This window comes from Aegilops tauschii, chromosome 7 (genome assembly GCF_002575655.3).
Source record: "Aegilops tauschii subsp. strangulata cultivar AL8/78 chromosome 7, Aet v6.0, whole genome shotgun sequence".
Taxonomy (NCBI): domain Eukaryota; kingdom Viridiplantae; phylum Streptophyta; class Magnoliopsida; order Poales; family Poaceae; genus Aegilops; species Aegilops tauschii.
Genome location: NC_053041.3, coordinates 100,438,121 through 100,453,965, shown reverse-complemented (window position 1 = coordinate 100,453,965; position 15,845 = coordinate 100,438,121). Strand labels below are relative to the sequence as shown.

The 15,845-nt window shown below is 42.7% G+C and overlaps 1 protein-coding gene across 6 annotated transcripts; it reads left to right on the top strand.

Annotated features, from left to right (window-relative positions):
• Positions 1 to 8,013: 8,013 nt before the first annotated feature.
• On the top strand, positions 8,014 to 14,432 carry LOC109735466 (uncharacterized). Of its 6 annotated transcripts, XM_073505739.1 has the most exons (10): positions 8,322 to 8,642; positions 8,830 to 8,971; positions 10,016 to 10,170; positions 10,255 to 10,521; positions 10,612 to 10,736; positions 10,971 to 11,088; positions 11,172 to 11,264; positions 11,398 to 11,475; positions 13,654 to 13,750; positions 13,928 to 14,432. In XM_073505739.1, the coding sequence occupies exons 1-10, from the start codon at positions 8,592 to 8,594 to the stop codon at positions 13,972 to 13,974; spliced, it is 1,173 nt and encodes a 390-aa protein (XP_073361840.1). In that variant the 5' UTR covers positions 8,322 to 8,591; the 3' UTR covers positions 13,975 to 14,432. The 6 variants fall into 6 exon arrangements, with proteins under 6 accessions (XP_073361837.1, XP_045087599.1, XP_073361838.1 ...); XM_073505736.1 differs by lacking the exon at positions 8,830 to 8,971 and having other exon boundaries at positions 8,014 to 8,642; XM_073505737.1 differs by lacking the exon at positions 8,830 to 8,971 and having other exon boundaries at positions 8,015 to 8,642; positions 13,904 to 14,432.
• The last annotated feature ends 1,413 nt before the right edge of the window (positions 14,433 to 15,845 follow it).

The window sequence follows — 15,845 nt, the reverse complement described above, 5'->3', positions numbered from 1 at the left end:
CGTATATAAAGGAGTGGAGGAGGGGGAGGGTCGGCCCTCTATGGCGCGCCCTGGAGGAGTCCTACTCCCACCGGGAGTAGGATCCCCCCTTCCCTAGTTGGACCAGGAGAGAAGGAAGAGGGAGAGAGGGAGGAAGGAAAGGGGGGCGCCGCCCCCCTTCCTAGTCCAATTCGGACCAGAGGGGGAGGGGGGGCGCGGCCTGCCTTGGCTGCCCCTCTCTCTCTCCACTAAAGCCCATTAGGGCCCATATACTCCCCGGGGGGTTTCGGTAACCCCCCGGTACTCCGGTATATGCCCGAACTCTCTCGAAACCTTTCCGATGTCCAAACATAGTCATCCAATATATCGATCTTTATGTCTCGACCATTTCGAGACTCCTCGTCGTGTCCGTGATCATATCCGGGACTCCGAACTACCTTCGGTACATCAAAACACATAAACTCATAATACCGATCGTCACCGAACGTTAAGCATGCGGACCCTACGGGTTCAAGAACTATGTAGACATGACTGAGACACGTCTTCGGTCAATAACCAATAGCGGAACCTGGATGCTCATATTGGCTCCCACATATTCTACGAAGATCTTTATCGGTCAAACCGCATAACAACATACGTTGTTCCCTTTGTCATCGGTATGTTACTTGCCCGAGATTCGATCGTTGGTATCTCAATACCTAGTTCAATCTCGTTATCGGCAAGTCTCTTTAATCGTTCTGTAATGCATCATCCCGCAACTAACTCATTAGTCACAATGCTTGCAAGGCTTATAGTGATGTGCATTACGGAGAGGGCCCAGAGATACCTCTCCGACAATCGGAGTGACAAATCCTAATCTCGATCTATATCAACTCAACAAGTACCATAGGAGACGCCTATAGAGCACCTTTATAATCACCCAGTTACATTGTGACGTTTGGTAGCACACAAAGTGTTCCTCCGGTATTCGGGAGTTGCATAATCTCATAGTCATAGGAACATGTATAAGTCATGAAGAAAGCAATAGCAATATACTAAACAATCAAGTGCTAAGCTAACGGAATGGGTCAAGTCAATCACATCATTCTCTAATGATGTGATCCCGTTAATCAAATGACAACTCATGTCTATGGCTAGGAAACTTAACCATCTTTGATTCAATGAGCTAGTCTAGTAGAGGCATACTAGTGACACTCTGTTTGTCTATGTATTCACACATGTACTAAGTTTCCGGTTAATACAATTCTAGCATGAATAATAAACATTTATCATGATATAAGGAAATATAAATAATAACTTTATTATTGCCTCTAGGGCATATTTCCTTCAGCATCGTCAATAACTTGCGACATATCGGAAATAGCATGTGGTGGTGTTGCAAGTTTACTCATAACAGAAGGTGAATCTAAAGCAGAATTGGATGGCAGTTCCTTACCTCCCCTCATCTTAGAGGGATAGATCTTAGTCTGTATATCCTTCAGATTCTCCTTAGTGATAATATGGTAATAATCTCAAGTGACTCAACAAATATAGCTATGCTCCCCTGCAACGGCGCCAGAAAAAGGTCTTGATAACCCACAAGTATAGGGGATCGCAACAGTTTTCGAGGGTAGAGTATTCAACCCAAATTTATAGATTCGACACAAGGGGAGCCAAAGAATATTTTCCACTGGCACAAATTTCAGCTTCCCAGAGAGGGCAGTCCGAAAAGAAATGTCGTGGCTTTTTGCACTTGAAGCAGGTGTAATCTCCCGTAGGTTTTGATGAAGATTTTGAACTGCCAGAGTTGCTTGATCCTTTCTTTTGGAACTGTTTTTTCCTGTGAAGGCACTGGATCTTTTCGTGATTAGTGCGAGATCTTTGGTGAGCCTTTCTGGGTCATCAAAATCTTCTTCGACATTTCCTTCGGAGGAAGAATCAGCCGCATCCTTGAGAGCATGGCTTTTGCGATGTCTTGAACCATAGAGATCTCTCTTCTCTTCTTCTTGTTCCTTGTGGGTGTTCAACCTTTCCATTATATCAGTAGAGTCGAGGTATTTGAAATCAGCTCATTCCCTTATCATCAGAACTAAAGTGTCAAATGAACTGTCAAGTGATCGAAGCAGTTTCTTCACAACTTCATGGTCAGTGATGTCTATGGCGCCAAGACCATGCAGCTTGTTTGCAATGTCACTCAGATGATCGAACATTTGCTGATAGCTTTCATTTCCAATGCGCTTGAACCGATTGAATTTCGCTTGAAGGGTATCAATGCCAGCTTCTTTCTGAGTTGAAACACCTTCATTTATCTTCTCAAGAATGTCCCACAATTCCTTCGCAGTTTCACACTGATAATAGCAAAGAAATTGAACACGAGAGAGATGGCCACTGATAACCCACAAGTATAGGGGATCCCAACAGTTTTCGAGGGTAGAGTATTCAACCCAAATTTATAGATTCGACACAAGGGGAGCCAAAGAATATTTGAAGGTATTAGCAGCTGAGTTGTCAATTCAACCACACCTGGAGATTAATTATCTGCAGCAAGAAATCAGTAGCACAGTAATATGATAGTTTTGATAGTACTGACAGCAGCAATGGTAACAGTAACAGTGATAGCAGTAGTTTTGTAGCAAGTGTAGCAGTGATGATAGTAGTAGTAACATAGCAGAAACAATATGGAAAAGTTTGTAGGCATTGGATCGGTGACTTGTTGGATGATATTCATCATGAGATAGTTATAACCTAGGGCGATACGGCAATAGCTCCAGTTCATCGATATAATGTAGGCATGTATTCCGTAAATAGTCATACGTGCTTTATTAAAAGAACTTGCATGACATCTTTTGTCCTACCCTCCCGTGGTAGCGGGGTCCATATTGGAAACTAAGGGATATTAAGGTCTCCTTTTAATAGAGAACCGGAACAAAGCATTAACACATAGTGAATACATGAACTCCTCAAACTACGGCCATCACCGAGAGTGGGCCCGGTTGTTGTCACTCCGGGGTTGTCGGATCATAACACGTAGTAGGTGACTATAACTTGCAAGATCGAATCTAACACATGGATATAGTGATGAATTCATAAACGGTTCAGATCTGAGTTCATGGCACCCGGACCCAAAGTGACAAGCATTAAGCAGAGCAAAGTCATAGCAACATCAATCTAAGAACATAGTGGATACTAGGGATCAAGCCCTAACAAAACTAACTCGATTACATGATGAATCTCATCCAACTCCTCACCGACTACCGAGCCTACGAAGGAATTACTCACTCCCGGTGGGGAGCATCATGGAATTAGCGATGGAGAAGTGTTGGTGATGACGAAGAACGAAGATCCCCCTCTCCGGAGCCCCAAACGGGCTCCAGATCTGTCCTCCCGAGGAAGAACAGGGCTTGGCGGCGGCTCCGTCTCGTGGATCACATAATTCTTTCTCCCTAATTTTTTTCTAGAAATATGTGATTTTATAGTATCAGGGGGGTCATCAGTGGGGCCACCAGGTGGGTACAACCCACCTGGGCGCGCCAGGAGAGGGGGCGCGCCCTGGTGGGTTGTGCCCACCCAGGGGCCCCTCTCCGATGGATCATGGATCCAGAAATTCTCTTTTATTATATAAAAAATCCTCGCAAAGTTTCGTTCCACTGCGAGAACTTTTGTTTCTGCACAAAAATAACACCATGGTAGTTCTGCTGAAAACAACGTCAGTCCGGGTTAGTTTCATTCAAATCATGCAAATTAGAGTCCAAAACAAGATGAAAAGCATGAGAAAAGTAGATACGTTGGAGAGTATCAGCCACCAATTTCATCTTTAGCTTGAGCGTCCAGTTGAATGAGTCTCTTCTCTCGATCATTGGGGACTTGGGGCACTTCAATCGTGACTCCATTCTACACCACGTTCCACATATCATCGTCAATTGCTCAGAGACGGGTCTTCATCTTCTCTTTCTAGAAGGGATAGTCTGTCCCATCGAATATGGAAATCTTGAGATGCGACTTGTAGCTCACTAAAGACATACTTAGACTCCAAGGTGGTTAGAGAAAAATGAGCAGAGTCAAGGAGTACCTTGCTCTGATCCAATTGTAGGAACGAAGTATGTCTACCAGAGGGGGTGAATGGGAGTTTTAAGTTTTCTTTCGGAAATCTCAAAACTCTCGGAACCCAGCAGCGGAGCGAATGAAAACAGAGTATAGCGAGCAAATACAAGCTATCGAATGGAAACAAAAAGCATGCATCGAGACAAATCACATAATTGAAAACATTCGGAAGTAACGAAGGAGAACGAAGGTAACTAGTGATGCTCGATGGCGACAAGGTGTTTGGTAGACCAGTCCGTCCTTCTGCACAAGGACTACGTCTGGTTGGAGGGGTTGTGACTTAACACGGAAGATAAACTCTCTTCGCCCTATTCTCCTCGACAATTGGTTCATCAACCAATACCGATCACTCGTGGTAGATACTTGAGGCGATCTCTGAACCTTTACAGACTTCTTCTTTGAGAACCACAATTACTCTTAGTCTCCGAAGAAATTGACACCTAACCGTCTAGAGAGTTTGCAGCTCTCAAGAGTAATAGGCGGAGCGTACTGGACTCAGATTCGAGTGATGCTGAACTACTATCTAATTTTTCGGCTCTAGGGGTTTTCTCTCGGTGGATTTTAAACTCAAATCACTCGGAGAGGGGGTTGCTCAACAATCTTCTCGGAATCAAACGAAGCAGCCACCGCACAAAGCCGAGGCGGGGTGGCTATATATAGCCGTAGCCTTCCCAGATGGGAAATGACCATTTTGGACACGCAGTCCAGCCAATAGCCAACCGACATGTTCTCAACGGGCGGATTTCAAAGAGCAACGGTGGTCCTATGACTCAATAAAGAGAAGATAAACAACGAAATAAATGCTATGATAACCTTCACTACTACGCAGGAGATTATGTTCTTCGTTTGAACCAAACTCCTCTTGATTCTAGGGACTTGTTACTCTGTGTGCACTAGCAAACACATAAGTCCCATATTATTTATGTCAACAAACTCCAAAACATAAGGAGGCAAATTATTGCACCAACATGGTTAATGTAATACATATACCATTCGTGTTGTTCCTTTTTGTTGCTTTTGGAGGTATTATTCATGTACTGTTGAGAAAAGTATGTTTCTTTATAGAAATTGCTTTCTCGTCATTCAGAGCACATCTAGTGCAATTGTTTCTTTTGTGTATGTCAAAGTACTCTTTTGTATGGAGACGGTTAAGAAAGATAACTAGCGAGAATTAAGTGCAAAGGTACACAATGGAATATTTGTGGTGGCTATATTTCTTATACTAACACCCATCATCGCCCAGCTACGTGTTGTTCTCCTTTGTTGATGATGTCTTGTTGCTATTGATCTTTCATACTGGGCCATTGAATTTGATAGTACCTCCTATTTGACAACCAGATTACCAACTAGATAAATGCTACATATCATAACAAGTTAACCTTGATAGTTGGATACTAAACCAAACTGTGAACTGACTTAGTACCCTATAAACAAAATACATCGGGTGTTGGAATTGACAATCATAGGCTAAATTATATCTAAAGTACAATAGTGTGCTTTTTTATTTTCCTAAGTTTGTCCATTTTGAAAGAATTTCTTTCACACGCAAAAATTATTAATTTCTTTCCCGGCTTATATCTTCCCAGACACACTCGCGGGTGGTTGTTACTCATGGAGGGATCTAGACTGGCCCAACAGATCAATACTAGTCTTTCTCGCGCACTTTGTGCTCACTCTGCGCACGCGGGACCAACTTCCTGGTCGGTCACCCATTTTGAAAGTACTTCAAGCTGATTACGCTTAACTTGGGTGTTCTTTCCGAATGGGCTCCGGAAAAGAAGGAATTCCTTATTGATATGAGTAGTCTATCATCCCTATTAAGTCAGGCTATTACAATCTTCTTCAACATGTTCATTCCTTTATGTTGCAACTGCATCAGAATGTGAAACAATTATGGTGTATTTACTCCTAACGTTTTATTATTAATTTCCTTATTCCTGGGTAATTGTGACACATATTTTTCTAGAAGAGACAGTGCTATCTGGTGTTGCTATTTCTGTTAGTAGTTGACTGGGTAATTGACTGTTTAGTCTATATTATGCCTGGACATTAAGTTTGTGCAGATTATATCATTAGGTATAACTTTCACTTAGAAACATGCTCTGAACTGAGATGCATCCATTTGCCTGCAGCTCCAAGAAACCTAGCAGACAGGTTAGAACAAATAAGATTGACCTTCTTCCGGAGTAAAGAAAAAGAATCAAGCTAAGTTGAGACGATGTTGATAGCTGAAATTATTCATGTCTCCTATATGATGAGGAATTTAAAAATCACCAAGATAAACAGGAAGGCAAATATGGTGGCGCATGAGATTGAGAAGTTTAGTTTTATTAATAGGTCTGATACTATTCGTATTAATAGTGTTCCGTCATGCGTGGTTTATGTACGGACGTTTGTTTTAATTAATTAACATATGGGTGGGGATTTAGAAAAAAGAGATCATGTCAAGTACCTCAAATATACCAAATGTTAGTGTAGCTACACGTGTTCCTTAAACCTATGTGATACATGTCTGTATTGTGATTTGTTAAGATATTGCAATTGTGGGTTGCCATATTTTAACTAGGAAGCTTATGTGAGGAAGCTCCGTGCTTCTTGTATGTGAGCTTTCCAACAGTATAATCTCGTATGTATATTCAAGTGCTGCACTAAGTATTTATGCTCTCTTCGCAATTTTCCAATTGCCAAGAACTTTATGATGGGTATTGTCAATGCAATGCTATATTATGATCAATCAACTTGAATTGCTACTTTTTAGTGCAATTAAAATATCTTTGTGTACATGCTAATTCTCACATATGTTTGTAATATTAGTCGAGATGTGCAGTTGCACGTGAACAATTAATAGTTCATCCCAAAGTCCAAACTGATGAAGAGAGGCGCGTGTCTCCGACTCGTACGAGCTTTGCTCGGAAGAGCTTGGAGGTTGGCCCATCACAATGCAGGCCTGCCGATGTCCTTTGTAGCGCGGACCTCGGCCGCGATGTTGGTTCGACGCTGTGGTGACAGTGACCTCTACCGGGATGATCGGTCAGCGGTCGGTCTATGGCTAGGATGGAGTGAGAAGGTGCTCGGGGTGGTAGGTTTTTTGGGCGTTGCTAGTCGGCTTTAAATAGCCCGAGCAAGCGAATCGTTGGGTTGATGTGGGTGGCCGAAGTAAAGTTTCTTGTTTTGCCCTGTCGGTGTGAATGCCGGGCAGGCGGATGCCCGACATGAATGAGGGTGGAAAGCCGCCCCGCTCAGTCCCATCATGCGGTGTAATTAAAGAGCGATAGGACGCAATAAGAGTGGCGGTAGAGAGGTTTTTGGGTGGATCCGCGTTGTTGGATGCTCGTATACCTCTTTTTTGTTGGGTTTCGGTTTTGTGGGATTTTGAACGTTAGAATACTTTTGGATAATTTGATGACTGTTATTGGATTGACAAAAAAATATTGAACCCCTATTGCAGATATTTGTGGGCAATTTGATGATCCCGTTGGAGTTGACATGACCCGGGATCTGATAAGGTCTGACGGGCCATTCCATTGCGTTCCTAGCTGCTGAGTAACCGGTGGGGAACGGATACAAATGAGCGTGCCCCGTGCGGCAGCGTGGAATACAATGTCTTGCCCGTCTCATCCCGTGGAGTATACTTGGCCATCTGTCGGTCGGCCCGGGCTTCGGGCCTGTCCTACCAAAGCCCGATGTAAAAAACCTAGGCCCAAGCCGGGCTGGGCCGACCGTTGGGCCTAAAACCAGGCCCGAGCCCGCCCATCACGCTAAAAGCCCGCCAGGCCTCTTCCTTAAACGGTGAATACGACGGGCCCGGGGGCTCAAAATCTAGGCCCAAGTCCGGCCCTTGGGCAAGGTCAGGTCGGGCTTTTTCGGGCCGTCCGGGCCGGGCTGCCCATGGCCAGGACTACCGTCAATCACGTGGCGAACCGACCGACCGACCCTTGTCTTCCCGTCTTCTACCCTCCCTCTCTACCCGTCCCTGTCCCCTTCCCCCTTCCCCGAATCGAAAATCCCCCACCCCTCGCCGAATCGATACCGCGGCATAGGCGATCTCGCGATCCTGTGGTCGGCCGAGCCAACCAAACCCTAAGAAGCACGGCCAATGCCGATCCCGCAGGACGAGGTGGGAGAGATTTCGGGATCTAGGTCGAGGGCAGGGCGGTGGAAGCGGCGGCGGCGGCGGCGCACCCCGGTGGCGGACTGTTCGGGGAAGGCCCAACCGGAAGCCGCGCCGTCATCGCAGCGAGGCAAGAGGAAAGCGTCACCGGAGCCGTCGGCCGCAGCATCGCAGCAGCGAGGCAAGAGCGAAGCCCCCCTGGAGCCGTCCGAGGGATCCAAGAGGGGGAAGGGATCCAAGAAGCGCAAGGGAACTGGCAAGAAGAAAGCCGCTACGAGCACCGGCGAGCAGGCGGCCCCAGCTTCACCAGGCGCATCGCATGCCTCCTCCTCCTCCTCTGCGGTCAGCTCTCCACTGCGTTGGCCTCATCCCCCAGCCTACATCCGAAACCCAGAGAATGCCCATGACCCTGCGATGAAGGATGCCCTTGAAGCTTATGACGAGCTCCAATGCAAGTACCGTGCAAAAAGAAGTAAGTTTGGGAGATGCTTACACTCTGCTTTCATTCTACTATCTGATTAGTGATTGCTAGGATAGCTATGCACCTCTAACAAAAAACAGTTGCCAATAATGAATGAAACATGTCTATTTTGCTCAAGATGATATGTATTTGAACACAGTAGACTGATTCACCATTTTTTGCATGTTAACATGCATAGCTCCAACAACAGCTTGCAACGCTTGATATGTCTATTTGTGGTTCGTGTATGGCGAATGCAAACTTGCAGAGCGTTCGTGAGTCTACTACAAAAACAATCCTACAAGCAGCTAAAGTTATTTTTAGCTTTTCGTCCTATGTCGGTATGTAACACATTGCCTTTATTTAGTGTCTCTGTATAGTTTTGGTTTTTCTCTTATGTATTGTTGCATCCTACAAAGCATGAACACGGCAGAAGAAGTTGCCGAATCCCCGTTCTGATACGGCCGGACACGGGGACACGCGGGGATACATGTATCCCTCCGTATTTTCCAAATTATGAATTAAAAAAAAGAAAGAAAAGGGAGGACATGGCTGGGACACGTGGGGGACTCGCAAAGAATAAAATTAGATGGCTAATGGAAGATTAATCCACCAGCCGGAGCAGCACCCTCGTGCGACTTGAGGCAGCGCTGGATCTGGAGCACCCTCCCGCCTCAATGCTGCTGCTGTTGCGCCCTTGCCACCGTGCTGCTGCTGCCTGCGCCCTTGCCACTGCGCTGTTGCTGCTGTTGTGCCCCCGCCGCCGTTGCTGCTGCTACATCCCCCGCTGCAGCGCTGGCCGCTGCTGCTGTTGCTGCTGCAGCGGCAAGAGGAGCAGGTTGGGAGGAGGGCGGTGGCGACAGCTCCTGCGGGGAGTTGAGAGATCCATCGCTGGGAGGAGAGGCGATGGCAAGAGAGTGGCGGGTTGGTCAAGTGTTAGGGCAGAGAGAGATAGGGCTTGAGTTTTGACGGTGCACATTAATCTGTAGCATCCAGTGGCTCTTGAAATGGCACTAGCTGGGCTGACCCAACTTCTAATGGATAATCTTCTCTGTGGCTCTTGACAATGGGAGAGGAAATGGCACTAGCTGTTCAGAGAGTTACTGCTGAATCCGAAATATCCTCCGTGGGCTTATGATCCTCCGTGGGCTTATGTTCAGAGAGTTACTGCTGAATGGGGCGATCTCTTTCTCGTTTCTTTTTTGTCTTTAACTCTATATTACATGGCATATTTTTATTTAGTTTCATATGTATTTGCCGTATCCCCGATAGGCTGTTGTTGGAAAATGCCGTATCCTGTGTCCCTTATGCGTGTCGCTGTATCCGTGCTTTTTAGGTTGCATCTATAATTTTTGTTTTTCTCTTATCTATTGTTGCATCTACAGATGGTAAACTCATGGCACGATCATCTGGTTTTCTAATTGATTGGGATGAGGGGAGTAAAGAGGGCACTGTTTTGACATCTGCGCGCATAATCTGCTCAAAATACACGGCCCTAACCCAGTGGTCAGGTACAGATGAGTATGTACCTGATGCTGAGGTATGTTTACAAATGAATACGTTTGTTCATCTATGTATGCTAAATAACACTTGTCATAATATATGTTTTTGTATCTGTCTTTAGATTATTGCTCATTTGTTGGATGAAGATGAGACAACCGTACCTGCAATCTTGTTTCGCTATGACAAGCACATCAATATTGCCGTGTTGAAGGTTAATTTAGACTTGTGTGCTAAGATTCCTAGGTTTAGTAGTGACATCAACTATGGTCAGGAGATACTTGTGCTCGGTAGAGATGAACGTTTAAACATGACAATTGCTCACGGATGTGTTAATTTCATGGGCCCAACTACATACGAACGTCATCATTATCTATTCACTGGTTGTGAGGTATAATATCTTCATCGTGATTATCTTATAAATATTAATTATTAACTTATGTTGCTCATAGTTCTGATGTTGGCAATTTAAATATCTTAGCCCAGCATTGGAGGAATGGTTATTGATTTTGATGGGCACGTTTTGGGGATGGCTAATTTTCCCGGGACAGCATATATTCCTTCCTCTATTGTATTGAAGTGCTTGGATATGTGGAAAAAATTTCAGTAAGTTTTTCTTCTGTTGGTATCATTGTATGATTAAGTCATAAGAAAATATCTTGAGGAAACACAATTGATCTTGTGATGTGCTTGTGTTGATATATTTCTTCTTATATTGCTAAGTCTAATTTCTGTTGGATATTTAGACACAAAGCTTCATTCATCAAAATTGTGTTTTAAGTTATATAATATTGTTCATAGTTTTAGTTTTTGGAATTTGATAAATGACAATGTTGCAAGGTGTATCCCTCGCCTGCATATTGGGATGAAGCTTTCACCCATTAAATTTCTCGATCCAATTCATGTGGAGAGGATCTTCCGAAAGTGTAATATTGATTCGGGTCTGATAGTTAAAGAGGTAGATGTTGTCCACTGTTCCTTGTTTTCTTGAACAATGCTTACTAAATGCTATTGAGTAATGCATAACAAATTAAACTGTAGGTGTCCCATGGATCGATTGCTGAAGAACTAGGAGTTAGACCTGGTGATGTCGTTGATTCCGTGAATGGAGAGTGCGTTGCTACCACAGTTGAGGTAATTATTATTAACAGTAATAGCAATAAATGTGTTATGTTACTTCGTGAGTAAAGTGTATAGAAAAAACACACATCTCATGTTTATGGTCTACTAAATAACTCACATTTATTATTCTTGTTGCTGCTATCAGTTGGAGAACTTAATTATGAGAATATGCGAGAATCATCTTGACCAAGGAGGAGCCATCGGTTCCTGCATGGACATTCTAGTATGTTTTTTTATGCGATGTTTAACTGCAATTTACTTTTATATCTTCTATCAAAGCCCTTATGTTTATACATAGTTACAAGCTAAAACTATGATCATACGAAGACGTCTATATACTATATAAAATGCAGTAGTTCTCATGTAAATCAATTCAAAACAGATTATTCTAATTTTGTTCAGGTTAGTGTTTACTTACTCTTGTATTTAAGCTAGGAGTCCATTTTTCCACTATAGATGAATGGAAAATGAGATATTATGTATGTAGCAGATGGAAATATAGTTCAGAAGCCAGAGAAACTGTGAAAATAAGGCAAACAGAATTAACTAACTCAAACTAGCCTACAAAAGGCTAGTCAAGAAGAGACATCTGAAAAAAATTCAAAGAAAAGAGATTACTGGACTTAAAAAACACATCATCCTTTTCCCCCAAATGTCTCTCGTGTCTCGTCTTGCTATTATCCTTTTTCGCATCTATAGCTGCCCTTGCGCGGGCATATGTCAGGAGCTTGAAGAAGTACATTAGCAGAAACATGTTGACTAGCAGCATCCCATGCCATCATTTACATCACATATCGCAACATGCCTTATAGTCATTGTAGTTCTTGTTTATTCATCCTGTTCAGCAGTTCTGCTTTATTTTTAGCAGCACGGGCGTGGAGAATTATCTCACTAGCAGATTAATATCAATCTTTTCAAAGCTACATCTGTTTCTTAACTTCCAAATTGCCCAACACACTGCTAAGCCATTTGCATGAATTCTTTTATCTGTGGTTAAGAATTTCTCAACCCTTGAGGATTTTTTTAGCTGATTGGGAAATAGCATCAGCATGAATGAACATAGCAATCTCTCTCCAGACAACCTTAGGTATAGCAGATTCAAATAACAAATATTGGACAGTTCCAGGATGACCTCAGATGTAGTATTTCACTATTTTGGATCACCCAGCCATTTTCTTTTTATTGTTTTGTATTTTTTAACAACACATTTTCTCTAACAACCACAAAATGTTTTAACTTTGATAAGTATTTGAGCTTTCCATATGCGTGTAGAAGAACTATCACCATATCTCATCATCTATACAAATTTCACTGTAAACCTGCCTTCATTTTCATTCCCCAAAGACCATGTGGTAACAGCAGGAACAACGGACAGACTAACCTATTGAGCTTGTGAAAATACAAAATCATGTTTATCTTTTGGGGCACCTGTTAATCAGCTACTAAAACTTTGTTGCCATTCGTATAACATTGACTCACTGATTATCCTTCTTATCACATATCATAAAGAGCAGGGTATTATTGAGCAAAATTTATCACCAATCTACTTAGCCTCTCATTATCTGGTATTAACACCATTACAAATGATGATTTTCTTGCCTTCCGAATAAATATTTTGAATCTTAAGTAGGTCGGCGCAACAAGATCAGTCCTCTGCCTTTTTTCCTTGACAATCTCCTGTCATAAACCTTCCCTTTTTTAAGTGTCCACCACCATTTATTAGGGATACTTGCATTCATTTCCTCAAATTTTTAATAGCAAGACACATTTCTTTTTTGACCCACAAATATTATCCCATTTGACTTGGTGATACGTTCCATTTGTCCCAGCGCTTTGTTCGACAGTGTTCAGAAACAAGAACATATGCATATAATAATTAGGGAGGTTGGATACCTGTGAATAATCAATGTAGTCATGTTCAGAAAAAAAGAATAATCAATGTAGTCATGCCATCAATTTACATACATATACCTGGCAGACACCAAGGCTTCTCCTAGTCAATGACTTGTGTTGTAGATGCAGTAACAACCCCCCCCCCCCCCCCCCCCACCCCCCACACCCCCCCAGACATCTTGAAGGTGCATTGTCCTTAGACATGTCATAATCAAATAATGAGGAATCAAGCCATTAATCAACCCATCATTTTGAGCTTATTGTATCATCTTTTAGCTATAATACAAGCAGCACTGCCTTACACCTTTATAACTCCTTACGTGTGATTATCTGGTTAGTAATTTGGCACTAAGTGCACGTGAGTTCCAACCTCTCCTGCCAAGTTGGGCTAAAACCTCATATTTCCAAACACTCTTGTAATTTTTTAAAGATTTCTTCTCTTGTTGGAGTTTCTTTTCCCTTTTCACCACCATGCCATGTTTATCATTTGAATCGTTTCAATTTACAGGTTGGTATCTTGCACATGCGGAAAGGTCGCAAAGGTCCAAGGCACACTTTAAGTCTGAGATTAAATGTATCAGATGACGTAGAGGTGTTCATAAGTGGTATGCATCCTTTCAGTTACTATGAAGCTTCTAGTAAAATGCATATGGATTTGGGGCTCGAGACAGATATGATTATATGTTTTATTTATGTTTAATATATTTACATGTGTGTTTCCCTGCATTCTGTCTTAACAATGAAATTCTGCTGTCCAGATTTCTGACTCGTCCCTGCAACAGATTGTGCCTGGTCGTTTGATGACCGCATTTTAACTTTTCCCCCTTGAGTGGTTTGCTGTGGTTGTGGGCACCATCATCGGCGGGTCTGACCACCATGACCAGTTCAGGATAGGCGTGCATGCAGACGCCGAGTCCGGTCTCCGGGGACACTAATACCAGGTATCGATTTCCAGAGGTCAAGCGTGCACGTACAACACCGTGCCCATGGTTGGCATCTTCGTGCACCTGCACAGCGAAATGGCGATCACGGAGAAAGGTGCATGTGATCTAGGAAGGTTTTTTTTGTTGGTTTTTCTTTAGCTGCTGGAGTGCTCATATTTTTTGGAGGGATAGGAAGTAGAGAGTATAGGTGCATGTGATCTGCAAACATGTATAGATTGCATTTAAGCTGCGAGCACAGATCCGTAGATAGTTTGTAGTTTCTGTCAATACATGTATTGGAAGCAGAGTCTGGTTCAGTTTTGAGAAGGTAATAATAATAACGTTCTCTTGGAGCGGAGCCCAATTCCTCGCGTTGGACACCTGTTGTCGGTAGTGGTACAGTACATAGTTTGGAGCCGGGTTGGACAGACATTTGATTCTTAGTCTTTTTCTTGAAAAATATTCTCTCGTGATGTTCGATGCAAATTAATGAAATCATTCATACGTGTCTGTGGTTTAATGCTAGCGACCGTGTGTGTGGTAGTGGCTACAACGCAAAAGTAAAACCATGGATCCAGCATCATATCCAGTCGCATTAGACAATCCATGCATTAGCAGCCGCTAGCGTCTGCGACTCTGCCAAACCGCTTGCAAGCAGGTGTTACCAACCGGTACTAAATGTTTGGGTGTGTTTTGGTTTTAATTTTAATTTTTCTTTAGTTTCGTATTTTCAATTTAATTTAGTGATTGTTTTACATTATAATGAGTTGTTAAATCATTAAGTGAAAGTACCGCAGATTAGTTTTGACTGGATGCATGTGGATGCTAGCTAAGTGATCAAGTATATGCCATATCCATATTACTTAGATCGTGATCTAAGTAATATGGATATGGCATATACTTGATCACTAAGTTAGGATCCATCCAGTTGAAACTAATATGCGGTTTCTTTCATAAATGATATAATAACTCATCATCATCATCATATTAATATAAAAACTCTTGCATCATATCATCACCAACAACAGTATATACTAGCTAGCAAAGATATCATCGAGTTCAACATGGTCATGATATTATAAGCGTTCATAACACCACAAAAGCAAATCACTCTTTGAGATTAAGTTCAGGACGAAGAACACGGACACGCATGAGAGGACAACAAGTACTAAGAGCATGATAACTAGCTAAATCACTCCTGCTGCTCTCTCTCAGGTAAAATAGCATAGAACATGTATAGTCTCCTGATTCATCATATTGGAGCATGCACATAAACCTGTCTCCTAATCGTGGGCTGCGCTTCTGATTGCTGCCCCCTAGTACTTCTCTGCGATCGTTAACAATTTTGCTCCAATCTTTCACTATTAAGCATTCATCGCTTTCAGAAATCCTGAATGCACTCATGTGCACTGTAGGATATATTGGCCGTAAGCTAACAATTGACATGCGACCTTTAGTCTCGATCCACTGAGGCACAACTGTCATCGGGAGTCCCTGTTGAAGAACATCGTATAGTAATTAATATACTTAGCAATGAAAGTTTAGCTTGAAAAATAATGTATGCAAAAGATGCACTGAGGACTAATAGTAAAAATCTTACCATCTTTCCTAAATACATGTGACCGTAGTTCAATACGATCACTATTGGTCGCACGTTTTGAGTACTAAGATTTTCAAATTCAGGAAAATGATTTCTCTTAACAGCATCAAGATCCTCAAGCCATGAAACATAATGACTTATCTCCTCGCAGTTTAGTTCAGCTCCGGGACAGTAGTA

Coding starts and splice junctions, on each gene's coding strand:
- LOC109735466 (XM_045231664.2), top strand. CDS start 8,156: ATGCCGATCCCGCAGGACGAGGTGGGAGAGATTTCGGGATCTAGGTCG. Junction 10,737..10,970: donor GATATGTGGAAAAAATTTCA/GTAAGTTTTTCT, acceptor CAATGTTGCAAG/GTGTATCCCTCGCCTGCATA. Junction 11,476..13,653: donor GTTCCTGCATGGACATTCTA/GTATGTTTTTTT, acceptor TTCAATTTACAG/GTTGGTATCTTGCACATGCG.